The sequence below is a fragment of the Sciurus vulgaris genome (assembly GCF_902686455.1).
Source record: "Sciurus vulgaris genome assembly, chromosome: 17".
Classification (NCBI taxonomy): domain Eukaryota; kingdom Metazoa; phylum Chordata; class Mammalia; order Rodentia; family Sciuridae; genus Sciurus; species Sciurus vulgaris.
Window position 1 is genome coordinate 875,628 of NC_136478.1, and position 12,798 is coordinate 888,425.

The following is a 12,798-nucleotide window of genomic DNA, read 5'->3' on the forward strand; positions in this document are numbered from 1 at the left end:
GTCCTCAGTCTCTGCCCACCCAGCATGCAGACCTCCAGTGCTTGCTCACACCTGCTCAGTGCCTATGGCCCCACTGTCCCCTCTCTGGTCGGAGACCTGGACCAGCTGCTGATTTCCCTGGTCCCTGGGCAACCGGGGCTACCAAACAGCACTGAAAGTCAGAGGAACTGAGAGCAAGACACTGAGAGGGACAGAGAGGGACGGCTGGCTCCAAGACTCCACAAATCCTCAAAGTGACATGCGGCAATGCTTAAGGCCACCAATCACCAGAGAAGACCCAGTGCCCAGGACGTGGTGGGGTGGGGTGGGCGCACAGCAGCGTCCAGCAGCCCTGTGTTCACAATACCTTGGTTGTGCCCACAACCGTCCCAAGCTGGAAAGGCACAGTAGGCACAAGAAGGGAAATGACCTGCCACCAGCAAGTGACTGGCTACTCTGGCACTGCAGAAGCCACCACGAGAAGGGAGTAAGGTGCAAGGCGGACGGCCTGGCCCTGGGTAAGTGCTGACCACGGGAAGGAGAGTTCCAGGCTCCAGGTCCACTGAGGGCTCCTGCCACCTGTGGCTCCGGGCCCCTTGCTCCCATGCCCTCTGGTGAGCTGCAGGGCCTGGATGAAGTGTGCCCTCCTGCCCTGTCCTTGGCCATAGGGAGAGCAGGGCAGGGGTGGTGTTGAGCACCGAGGTTTCCGCCCTGGTCCTGGCAGAGGGAAGTGCCTTCCACGCCCCTCGTCCAAGTGCAGGTGGCTCGGGGGCTGCTCCTACCTGGCAGGCGAGCTGCGGTCAGTGGATTGGACAGGGCCATGCCGATCTCAGTCATGCCGTAGCGCTCCAGCAGCGTGTGGCCGGTGGCACTCCTCCACTTCTCCAGCAGAGGGACGGGCAGGGCGGCCGAGCCGGACACCATCAGCCTAGGGCACGACCACAGCTCAACTCCTGGAGGCGCAGCCCTCGCACATGGGCACAGGCGACCCGGACATTTCCACTCAGCATCACCACAGAGGTACACATGTGTGTGCACGCAACATGCTCTGCACACACACGTGTGCGGGCCTGGTGTGCCAGTGTGTACACATCCATGTGTACCTGAGGGGGACATGGGCATTGCACCAGGATGCTCCACCACTGAGCTGTGCCCCGGCCCTCTTTATTTTTTGAGACAGAGTCTCACTAGGCTGGGACTTGTGACCCTCCTGCCTTAGCCTCCAGGCTGCTGGGATGACAGGTGTGGCCGCTGAGCCTCACTCATCACTACAGCTTAAAATTCATGATGCAGTTTGGCTAAAACTCAGTTGTTTTGTTTTTTTAAATGTGTTGGATGTATCTTGGAATATAAACAGGTCTTCCAAGAACTCCCACAGAAGGTAAAACCTAATCCTAACCCAGGAGAAGGCAGAGGCAGGTGGAGACAGGGCAGGGAAGGCAGGGAGGGAGAAGACATGGGAGCCAGGACACAGAGAGCCACACAGAGACCACAGACCCGTCACTCAAAGGGACAGGCAGGAGGCCACAAGGCGGCATGGCCGGTCTGTCAGGAGCGACAGACACTGTGCTGGCCACTAGGCCTTCCTGGATGGGAGAGTGGGCTCTCCCACTCACCTGATGTTTTCTTCACAAACGGCACGCACGAAGTCCCGGACGTGGGGCTGGGTGAAGTGCTTGTCGTAGTAGTCCACCAACTTGGCGTATATCGTGGGCACTGCCATGAACACGTTAATCCGCGGGGTGTCAGAGCTCAAGAACTTCTCCCAAACCTGGGGAGGGAAAGGAAGCGCCCTGGGCATGGCTGGGAACAACCCTGGAGGTGCTGGACACGGGCTCCAACAGCAGCACTCACCACGGCCTGTCCCACCCCAGCACCAGGGCCCTGGAGGCTCCCCTCAAAGGGGACGTTGTGCCCAGCCCATGAGGAGCAAGAGCAAGCCAACGAGTGGAGCAGGGCCTGGGAGTGGGTCAGCCTCAGCAAGGCCAGCAGTGGCCCAGGAGACGTCTGCCGCCTGGGGTCAGCATGGGCTGGCACAGAGAGAAGCCTTCTCTTTACCAGATGAGGACATTAGAACACCAGGGAGTTTAGATGCCAAGATGAACCAAAGGTAGAAATGGAGGACCCGGAGGGAAGCAGAGCTGGGAGAAGAACCACTATTCAGCCCGAGGATACAGCACCGGACCAGGAATCCGCCGAGGACACCCCAACTCCTCAGCAGCTCCAGAGTAGAAGCTGCGCTGCCACGTGATGCTGGAGACAACCAGAGACCCATGAGCAGAGTGGCAAGTCAGAAATACACCAGCACACAGGGCCAGCTGGACCTTGAGAAAGGAGCCGAGTCACCGTGGGGAAGAGGCTTCCGAGACCTGTGGCACGCAGCTCGACGGCCCAGGCCAGACGAGCCTGACTGAGGCTCTCCCTCGCCCACACGCAGCTGGCAGACTACAAAACCTCTAGGAGAGCGCGGTGGCCAGCCTGTAATCCCAGTGGCTTGAGAGGCCAAGGCAGGAGGATCACAAGTTCAAAGCCAGCCTCAGCAAAAGCAGGTGCCAAGAAACTCAGTGAGACCCTGACTCTACATAAAATACAAGATGGGGCTGTGCATGTGGCTCAGCGGTCGAGTGTCCCCGAGTTTATCCCCAGTACCAAAAAAACCAAAAAGCCAAAACAAGCCAAAAAACCCTCTAAGGAGAAACCTAAGAGAGACCTTCATGACCTTCAGTTTGGCAAAGATTTCTTGTATACGGCATCAAAAGTATGATCTATAAAATTAAAAAATTGGTAAAATGTAAGTTATCAAAATTAAAATCAAGAGCCTCAGAACACACTCAACGCGAGAGGACTCTCTTAGGGATGTGCCTGCCACGGGAACCCGCCCGTGGTCTGAGCCCCTCCAAGGGCACTGGGAGCCGGAGATGCGTCCCGTGACCCTCACAGGCAAGGCCACTGCTGCCATGCGGGTGAGGGAAATGCCACGCAGCTTCCAGCCCTTGGCGTCTGCACCAGGGAGGCTGCAGGCTCACAGGAGGGACACTCCTCACGTGGGCATGCATGCATGGCCTTTCCCTCCCTCTGCTGCTTACCACTGCCCAGCAGGGAGGACAGAATCCCAGGGGCACCAACTCACTGCACACAACACCCCTTGGCAGGTGAGAGCTGGTGTCAGAAGCCTGAAGGCCCAGCCCTGCAGAGCCAGGGACAGGGCCCTCCACCTCTGCCTCAGGGGACTCTGCTCTGGGTTAAGTGGCTCAGGTCTTGTCCTGACTGTGGCCCCTGCTTCCCGCTGACCTTGCCAAGTTTGGCCTGAGGCCCAGCACTGCCCTTTGCAGGCTGCACGGGGAGAACAGCAGTGCCTAGGCACGGTGCAGGTCCCCTGCCACCTCCCCAGTCTGGGGAGCTGCCTGGTGGTCACACTGGACACTGTCAGGGTTGCTGGGTGCAATGACACCCTGACCCTGCAGGCCACAGGCAGCCGGTGCCCTTTTGGTGCAGGAGCGCTTGGTGCAGCTGGCCCGTGGCAGACGCCTGGCGAAGAGCACGCCTCTGCATCAGGCACAGACACCCTGGCACAGTGGCCCTGCCCCTTCCCACTCCTGGGGGATGCACCAACACAGCAGGGACTGTCCACTCAGTAGCTCCTCCATCAGGGACTTGGGGCATCAGCAAAGGGCAGCAGCTCCTGAGCCGGCACTCGCATGTGCACCGTCCAGAGGTCTCTGGAGGCGACAGTGACAGTGCTTTGCTGTTAAACTGCACAGAGGCGGCCAGACCCTGGGCACCACATCAGCAGCAGCCCTCACAGTGCCCAGGCCAGTGTGCACCAGAACCACCTGGGAGCTGCAGGACCCATGGAGCTGCCCCTCCCCATTCGCTGTCCCTTCAAAATCACCATTGCAACCTGGGAAGTGGCCAGAACAGAGCTACCTGGGACGAGTGACTGACCAAGGCTCTGCAGGGCCAAACGACAGACCTTGCACTCAGAGGTCACCGCGCTGTCGGCCACCTCCCACACCATCCCAGGCACCTCGGGGACCTGAGCCTGGAGGCCCCAGGGATGCAGCTGCGCAAGGCCTGAAACCCACCACTGCTGTCACTTGGCCCTCACTACACATGCGACTTCGACTGAACCCCAAGGCACCGAAAGCCAATTTCACTGATACAGGTTTCCAAGTTCACAAAAAGCTACAGGACTAGGGGAGAGCGGCAATCCTTTACAGTTTTAGCATCATATTTGTTTCCATATTAATTCTGACTGGACAGTTCTTAGAAAATCCCAAGGAAGTGTCGAGAACTGCAAACACCTAAGCTTTTACCCTCTTTATAAGCTAATGAGTCAGGCACCATGGCACACCTGTGATCCCAGATGCTCAGGAGGCTAAGGCAGGAGGATCCCAAGTTCAAGGCTGGCCTGGTCAACGGAGCAAAACCCTGAATCAAAATAAAAATAAAACTATGGGCAGGGGCTGTGGCTCAGTGTAGGGTACTTGCTCAGTGTCCTGGAGGTCCTGGGTTTAATCCCCAAACCACCAATAAAATAAAATAAAATCATAAAAATAAAAGTGGGAATATACTCAGGGGTAGAGTACTTGCCTAGCGTGTGTGAGGCCCTGGGTTCATCCCCAGTACTTCAAAATAAAAAAACAAAACAAAAAATTTCTAAAGAGTTGGCCTATAGTGTCACCAGATTCCAGGGCAGAAACCCCAGAACAGATATCCGAGGCAGGGACCTTGGAGCAGAGACCTCAAAGCAGAGACTCCAGGGCAGAGCCTCTAGGGGAAAGACAACAGGGCAGGGACCCCAGGCAGAGATCCTAGAACAGGGATTCCAGAGCAGAGACCCCATGGCAGAGACTCCAGGGGAAAGACCCAGGGCAGGGACCCTAAGGCGGGGGCCCAGGGAGAGGCAGTGGAGGCCACCCAGGCTGAGCTGAGCAGGCGTGGGCCTGCCTAGTGAGGCCGCTGCTGTGGAGCAGGGATGGTGTGGGCTGCTGTCCACGTGACTGTGGCAGGTCCACCATGTGGAGTTCCTGACCACTAGCAGAGGACGGAGGTGCTGGGAGTCAGGGGCAAGGACATCCAGGCCTGCCAGAGCTCAAGAGAGGGGCAAGCTGGACCCCGTCTAGGCACACATGGCAAGCTGGACCCAGTCCAGGCACACATGGCAAGCTGGACCCAGTCCAGGCACACACGGCAAGCTGGACCCAGTCCAGGCACACATGGCAAGCTGGACCCCGTCTAGGCACACATGGCAAGCTGGACCCAGTCCAGGCACACACGGCAAGCTGGACCCAGTCCAGGCACACAGGGCAAGCTGGACCCCGTCCAGGCACACATGGCATTCTGGACCCAGTCCAGGCACACATGGCAAGCTGGACCCAGTCTAGGCACACATGGCAAGCTGGACCCAGTCCAGGTACACATGGCAAGCTGGACCCAGTCCAGGCACACATGGCAAGCTGGACCCAGTCCAGGCACACATGGCAAGCTGGACCCCGTCCAGGCACACATGGCAAGCTGGACCCCGTCCTACGCAGAGATGGCAAGCTGGACCCAGTCTGGGCACACATGGCAAGCTGGACCATGTCCTAGGCAGAGATGGCAAGCTGGACCCAGTCCAGGCACACATGGCAAGCTGGACCCAATCCAGGCACACATGGCAAGCTGGACCATGTCCGAGGTAGAGATGGCAAGCTGGACCCAATCCAGGCACACATGGCAAGCTGGACCCCATCCTACGCAGAGATGGCAAGCTGGACCTAGTCCAGGCACACATGGCAAGCTGGACCCCATCCTACGCAGAGATGGCAAGCTGGACCCAGTCCCGGCACACTTGGCAAGCTGGACCCTGTCCTAGGCAGAGATGGCAAGCTGGACCCCGTCTAGGCACAGATGGCAAGCTGGACCCAGTCCATGCACACATGGCAAGCTGGACCCTGTCCTAGGCAGAGATGGCAAGCTGGATCCCGTCTAGGCACAGATGGCAAGCTGGACCCAGTCCAGGCACACATGGCAAGCTGGACCCCGTCTAGGCACACATGGCACCACTCCATGGAGCTACGACTGAAAAAGAAGGGACTCAAACCCAGCCTCCTGCAGGAAGGAAGGACCAACCAGGACCCAGCAGGATGGTCAGCAACCTGAGAGCCCTCACACAGCTGTAGCCACCTCCCTCAGCACCAGCCAGGACCTTGCTGCACGGAGACTGCTTCACCCACTGGCATCCACCAGGCCGGGCAGGGGCTGCTCCGTGACTGACAAGGGGCTCTCGGAGGTCATGCCATACCTGGTCACCAAGCCAGGGTCAGCATGTGAACCCAGCTCTTTGTCCCCTCCCAAGCAGTGTCTCTGTTCTTCCTAGGAGACACTGTCCTACACAGGGGACTCACCTCGGTCATCTCAGCCCAGGGCCACACCACCAGGAGCACTAGGGAGAACCAAGGAGCTGGGAGATGCAGGGACCTCCAGCTGGACTGCCCGCCACAGGATCCTGAGCAGCACAGTGGCTGCCAGGGCTACTGCATCCATGCCCTCCTCCTGAGCGCCGGACCTGTCACCCACCTGGTGGGGGGCCGCAGGTGGACTGAGTCGAGGGTCTGGAGACGGGGAGACGGCGCTGGATCACCCACCCGGCCTCGTGAGAGGAAGCAGAGTAGGCCAGGGGACAGCTGATGAACTAGGCAGCCCCAGGCGTAAGAATATGGGCGGTCTCCAGAAGCCGCCTGCAGCGTGGACACCCCAGGGAGCCTCCAGACAGAAACCTGCCAACACCCTGACAGCTCCATCACTCATCTCAGACGTGGGACCTCCAGAGGCCCAGGAGAATAAGTGAGGGTTGTGCCAAACCTCCAGGCCGGGCAGCTGCCACAGGGCCAGGAATTGAGATCATGCAAGGCTGCCTCAGGCAAGCAGGACCCACTGGACTCACCAGCTGAGCGCTGAACTCGGGCAGCATGACACAGGTGGCTCCCACCCAGAGTGGACAGAGCAGCTTGTTGACCACACCGTGGACATGGTGCAGTGGGAGGACATGTAGGATCACGTCGTCTCTGGTCCATGCCCACGTGTGAACCAGCCCAGTAACCTACGGGGGACACAACAGAGACTGCAGATGTGCCCCCATGGAGGGGGCCAGAGGGGCCTGAGGAGGAAACCCAGCCCCATTCCTCCCGTGGCTGCTTCAGGGAGATAAGAACGGAATGGCCGAGGATCTGTGGGTTCACCCTCACCAGGGTCAGGAGCACAGCCATCAGGGGCCCGTGCATGGCCCCTGCCCAGGCCTGGGCCCTGGGCTGCGGCAAGCTCAGGCCTGACAGGGCCAGCGGGCACCAAGCTCTGCCCGAGCTCTGCACTGAGCTCGGTGGGCCCGCCATATCCCACAGGCTGTGGCAAGTGTGGCCAACACACTGAGCAGCTGTGGACCAAAACCCTGAGTCCCTGCACACTGACACGGCCTCTCTCTCTCTGGAGGGCAGCCTAGAACGGGCCTCCAGAAAAGCATGACCCCCAGGAGCGGAGCGCACGTGTGCCGCCTGCCCAGCCACCCACAGCAGTGCTGCTGCCTCACCGCTCCCTGCAGGACTCCACCGCACTGCAGACGCTCTCTGACCTCAACAGGGGCACCACAGGGCTGAGGCTGCAGAGCACTGGATGGCCAGGACAGCAGCAGACTTGGACGCTGTTCCTGCCTCAGCTCCGGGTCCTGACCTTGAGGCCTGCTCTTGCTCCCATGTCCCACCCTGCTGTCCCCGGGAGGGAGGCTGAGGTCACACACCAAGTACTAGGGCAGCGTGAAGGGTGTGAGCTGTGAACAAGGGCTGGGTCAGGCCACCCAGAAGTGCCTCGTGACCTCACCACGGCGCCATCGTGATGGCCCGGGAGGGCCGCAGCAGGGCCACCGGGGCACACTGACTCACCACGGCTGCGAGGTTGCGGTGGGTGCTCAGCGCACCCTTGGGCCTCCCCGTGGTCCCGCTGGTGTAGAAGATCATGGCGCCCCGGTCTCGCCACTCGCGCTCCGGCACCCGGCCCTCAGCCTGCTCCTCCACTGCCTCAAGGTAGGCGGCAGGCGACAGGGGCAGGAGCGGAAGCCCCAGCCGTCTGACCACTGGGCGCAGCAGCTCCACGTACTCCTGGCCGGCCACAACCACGGCACTCCGGGAGTCCCGGATGAAGTGCTCCAGCTGGGCCTCAGGGTGCTTCCTGTACAGGGGGACCGCGATGCCGCCACTCATCCACGAGGCCCACTGGGCCACGACATAGGAGACATCGTTGGCACACAGGAAGGACACCCTCTCCTCCCGGAGGTCGCCGTCCTCACAGCCACAGAGCCTGCAGATCTCCCGAGACAGGCGGAGGCTGCGGTGATAAAGGTCCTTGTAGGTGTGGCGGCCGTGCTGATCCAGGAGGGCGAGTCTGTCCCCAAAGGCCAGGGCTCGGGTGAACACAGGAGCAGTCCTGTCGGAAGGGGCCGCAGGGGCCGTGTGCAGACCTCTTTCTCCGTGTCTCCCAGGAGCCAGCCAGGAGGAGGCCCAGGCCCAGGCCAGGCGTGGGCAGGGCAGCCTCCTGCAGCGGAGCAGGGCACCAACGAGCATCCTCCAGGAGTAGAGGGCTGTGTGCTGGAGAAAGCGGGCAGGGTGTCAGTGCAGCCCCGCCTCAGCAGGCTCAAGGCATCTCTGAAGACCCGCCCAGAGGCCCTGGGCTTCGCAGCACACCAGACAGGAAAGGAGCTCTCCTGTGCAGAGCTCTGAGGCCCAGACACCAGCACCCGGGCCTTCTACTTCATCTGTGGTCAAGGGTTTCAAACCACACCAGATTCTGAGCAATGAAGTAGCCAGGCAAAAGCTGAGGAGAAGCAGGAAGGATTCTGAAGGACAGTGGCCCGCAGAAACATTGGGTAAGCCACAAGGGCCCCCGCCACCTACAGGAGGGTCAGGCACACCGCCAGTGCAGGGCAGGGCAGACACAAGGCGCTCTCTCCAGCCCACCAGAAGGCAGATGCAGGAGCTGGAAGCAGAGTGGGGCTTGAAAGGGGCACATTCACCTGGCTGGCGGTTGCCAGTGCCTTCAAGATGGAAGTCCTTCCACTTTCCCCAAAACATGGATAATGATCATGGTGATCTTGGCGATCGGCACCTGAGATCCCTGGGCGGCAGCGCTGGGGCTGCCCACTTCAAGGGGAAGGTGCCATGGGACACACAGGCATGTGCACCTCCTTCCAGAGCCACTGAGAGGCCAGTGCTTGGCCACATGGCTTCAGATGGAGGGCAGCTTACGATGGAGGCCTGGAGACTGCCTGCCACCCTGGCCTTTGCTATGGTGCACTAAACTGTCTCTGTGCTACTGGTTACCCTCCCCAGCACTGAGTCCCTTCTTCCCAGCTCCTTCCCGCCTTGGCCTCTGCCCCTGAGAAGCCCCCTCTGCCTCCACCTGGCAGTGATTGGTGGCACTCTGCTGCGAGCCCAGGGGACTTTCAACAAGCACTGTTTTGACGTGATAACGTTTGCACCTTAGGGTTCACCTTTGATTTCTCCCTCTGGTTCAGCTGGAGTCACTGGAACCTTCCCATCACCTCCCCCCAACCCCAGTCAGGGAGACCAGAGGCCCACACTGACCTCACTGCGATGGAAGCACTCAGCTTCCTGGGACGCCAAGTCCAGCCCCATCCAGTGGCCCTGCAGGCTGGCAGCACCTCTGCCACTGACAGCCCCTGAGCACTGGTGAGGACCAGGGTGGGCAGTCCAGCTCCCAGAGAGCCACGGTCTGTGAGGACCCAGGCTGGAGGGCCGGAGGGGCTCTTGCAGGGAGGACGGTTGCTGCCCTGAAGGTGAGGCAGCTGTGGAAGGGTCACGCTCAGGGTCGAGGGAGCCCCGCGGAAGGCTGTGTGCACACAGGGCGCGGCTCCGCTGGGTGACCTGATTCTGAGGAGTGCTGCCACAGCCCTGCAGAGAGGCTGCCTCGCTCTCCTCTCAGGCGCAGGGGCCCGGCCCCACCTCGCCAGCTCTCTGCCCCTCTTATCTCAGGCACCTTCCTCCATGCAGGGACACCCCCAGGGCATCGGGGAGGAGCACAGTCGACCCCGAAGAGCGCTGTCCTCCCAAACACCCCGAACCGCCTTTCCACCATGGGCCTTCGTCGCGGGCTCCACACCCAGTCTGTGCTGACTGAGCCCCTATATCCAGCCTGGGCTCTCACCCCACCAGCCGAGGCCACAGCACCCTGAGGAGCCAGAGGACCTGGGGTCACTGGACACAGCCAGCTTACTGATGCACTAACAGCAGCCTCACCAGACCACCTGGATGCAGGCCCAGAGGCCAGCCGTAGCACCGGGAGGCACCAATGTCCAGGCCTGCAGAGCCAGTGCAGAGCAGACTGGAAGGCTTCTCTTCCTCCTGGGTTTCTTCACCTCCCACCCGTGAGGCTGGACACCAACACCTGCCTCAGAGCCGGTGTGATCAAGTGGGGGCACGTGCTGGAAGAGGACACCCCCTTCGCGGGGGGCATGGTGCTCATCACAGGGCCTGCCCACAAAATCACTGACCCGAAAGGCACCGGCATCCCAAGGTGGCCGACAGCAGAGGACCCTGGCCCCAGGCCCTGCACTCAGGGCGCCGCGGCACTTCCTCCCGGCCGGCCCCTTGGGGGCGGGCTGAGCTGCGGGATCGCCCTCAGGTCTCTGCTGGCGGCCTGGGGCTTGCAGAGCCAGGCTGCAGAATCACGAGCAGCACGGGTCAACCCGAGAACCCAGGGGAGAACCCGAGGGACCCGCCACAGCTGGGGAGCAGCGCGGCACTCAACGCCGCCACGCCAGACCCGGGTGCAGGCTGCAGCGCTGCGGGGGCTCGCGGGCCCTGCGGCGGCGGGGCGGCCGCCGGCCACCTCGCAGGCGTGCGGCGCTGGCCGCCCTTGCCCCTGCCTTTCCCGCCACGCAGCCCACTCCTGGGGACAGCCCGCTGCGCGGCGGGGCGTGGACGGCGGGGACGCTGGGGGCCCAGGGGACCGCGTGGACGCGCCGACCCCACAGGCCCTGGCGCGCCCTCACCTGGGCGGCGGCTGCTTCGCGCTCTGCAGCGCTCCCCGGCTCGGGGTGGGGGGGCGCGGGGTCACGAGGTCACGGGGTCACAGGGTCAGACGGGGCCTCTGAGGTCCCGCGGGGTCGGCGTTCCGACCGGAACGGTGTCCGGTGCCCAATGGCGTCCCCTGGAGCGCCACGTCCGTCACCCTAGCTCATTCCCCCGGGCGCGGCGCCGCGGCAGCAGGTTCCGGTCGTGAACGTTCCGGCGGGTCCCAGCTCCAGTGCCCCGGGCTGGGCCCAGCTGTCCCTCGCCGCGCTGTCCGACAAGAGGGGCTCTGGACCGGTGGTGGTACTCTTTCATCCGCGTTCGTTTCGATAAGCACAGTGTCCACTGCTGCCTGAATGGACTGCGGGTGCTGGACCTCAGCCCCTCAAGATCAGAGTGATTGGCTGGGGAAATGCAGATTCCTGGGCTCTCTGGGCGGGCAGCTGGCGGGCTGCGCGGTAAGCTCCCCGGGTAATTCTAAACAGACCCAAACCTGAGGCTGTCCTCAAGGGGCCAGGACCTTCACTCGCTGTTCAGTAAGGGAAGGCCAACACAGCAGTCCGCCAGGCTGACTGGACTGTGTGCTCATTTTCTAAAGTAAAGAAAGATGACGCGAACGTGTGCTGGCAGGTGAAGGTGGAAATCGCCCGCAGCACCCCGTGCACTCGGTCAGCAGTGGATCTGTCCCTGCTGGCCTTCCTCAGTGGACACTGCTGAGGAGTCCTGGGGGAAGCCCCAGGAGCCCCAGGACCACCCGGAGGAGGCAGCTGGGTCTGGAGGACATCTGTAACATTGGGCCCAAGCTTCTGGGGCCCATTCCCACCCACCAAGTGTCATCCAGAAAACACGGGAGTCCAAGCCTCAACCGTGCCTCCCGCCAGGCTGGAAATGGACCGGAATTCACTGCCTTCTGTGAGCCTGGGCAGGCTGAAGGGTGCAGAAGGACTAGAGGGAGTGACGGTGGGACAGTGATTTGTCCACCACTGGGCCAAACGCCACCTGGAGCTCAGGACTCCTGTGGTGCTTGACTCTCTTCCCATGTCCCCACTTGTGGTTTCCAGGGAAGGCAAAGGGCTCAGACGTGCACCGGAGGCGTGTGGGGCAGGGGACAGCTCCAGTGGTACTAGCCTGTCCATTCAAGAGAACAGCTGAGCACGGTGGGCCTGGTGAGGCAGTGGCAGGGCGTCCCTCTGAACCACATACCTGATTCCCTGAGGCGGGTGCACAAGGACCAGTCCCGGACGTGACTTGGATGCTCCCAGGGGCACTGCAGGGGTTGCTCCTGGGCTCAGGTGATCAGCAATGAGTGGCATTTGAAGACAGCCTCTGACACAAAGACGGAGGCTACAACCAAGGCAAAGGCACAGGGAGGGTGAGAGCAGGAGGCACCGAGGGAGGACAGCTGGAGGGGTGGACAAGGGAGGGTTAGAGCAGGAAGCACCGAGGGAGGACAGCTGGAGGGGTGGACAAGGGAGGGTGAGAGCAGGAGGCACCGAGGGAGGACAGCTGGAGGGGTGGACAAGGGAGGGTGAGAGCAGGAGGCACCGAGGGAGGACAGCTGGAGGGGTGGACAAGGGAGGGTGAGAGCAGGAGGCACCGAGGGAGGACAGCTGGAGGGGTGGACTAGGGAGGGTGAGAGCAGGAGGCACCGAGGGAGGACAGCTGGAGGGGTGGACAAGGGAGGGTGAGTGCAGGAGGCACCGAGGGAGGACAGCTGGAGGGGTGGACAAGGGAGGGTGAGTGCAGGAGGCACCGAGGG

At 61.8% G+C, this 12,798-nt stretch overlaps 1 protein-coding gene across 4 annotated transcripts in view; it reads right to left on the reverse strand.

The window, feature by feature from the left end:
- The window catches only part of ACSF3 (acyl-CoA synthetase family member 3), a 40,405-nt gene extending 29,224 nt beyond the window's left edge, over positions 1 to 11,181 (reverse strand). For 2 of the 4 annotated variants that reach the window (XM_079119205.1, XM_079119206.1), the window contains exons 1-5: positions 11,021 to 11,181; positions 7,896 to 8,597; positions 6,908 to 7,063; positions 1,596 to 1,750; positions 762 to 907 (exon numbers count right to left, since the gene is read on the reverse strand). In XM_079119205.1, the coding sequence (XP_078975331.1) occupies positions 762 to 907; positions 1,596 to 1,750; positions 6,908 to 7,063; positions 7,896 to 8,573 (1,135 nt within the window). In that variant the 5' untranslated portion in view covers positions 8,574 to 8,597; positions 11,021 to 11,181. Of the gene's footprint in view, positions 1 to 761; positions 908 to 1,595; positions 1,751 to 6,907; positions 7,064 to 7,895; positions 8,598 to 11,020 lie in introns of those variants that run through there. The other 2 variants (XM_079119208.1, XM_079119207.1) reach the window with 2 other exon arrangements.
- Positions 11,182 to 12,798: the final 1,617 nt, after the last annotated feature.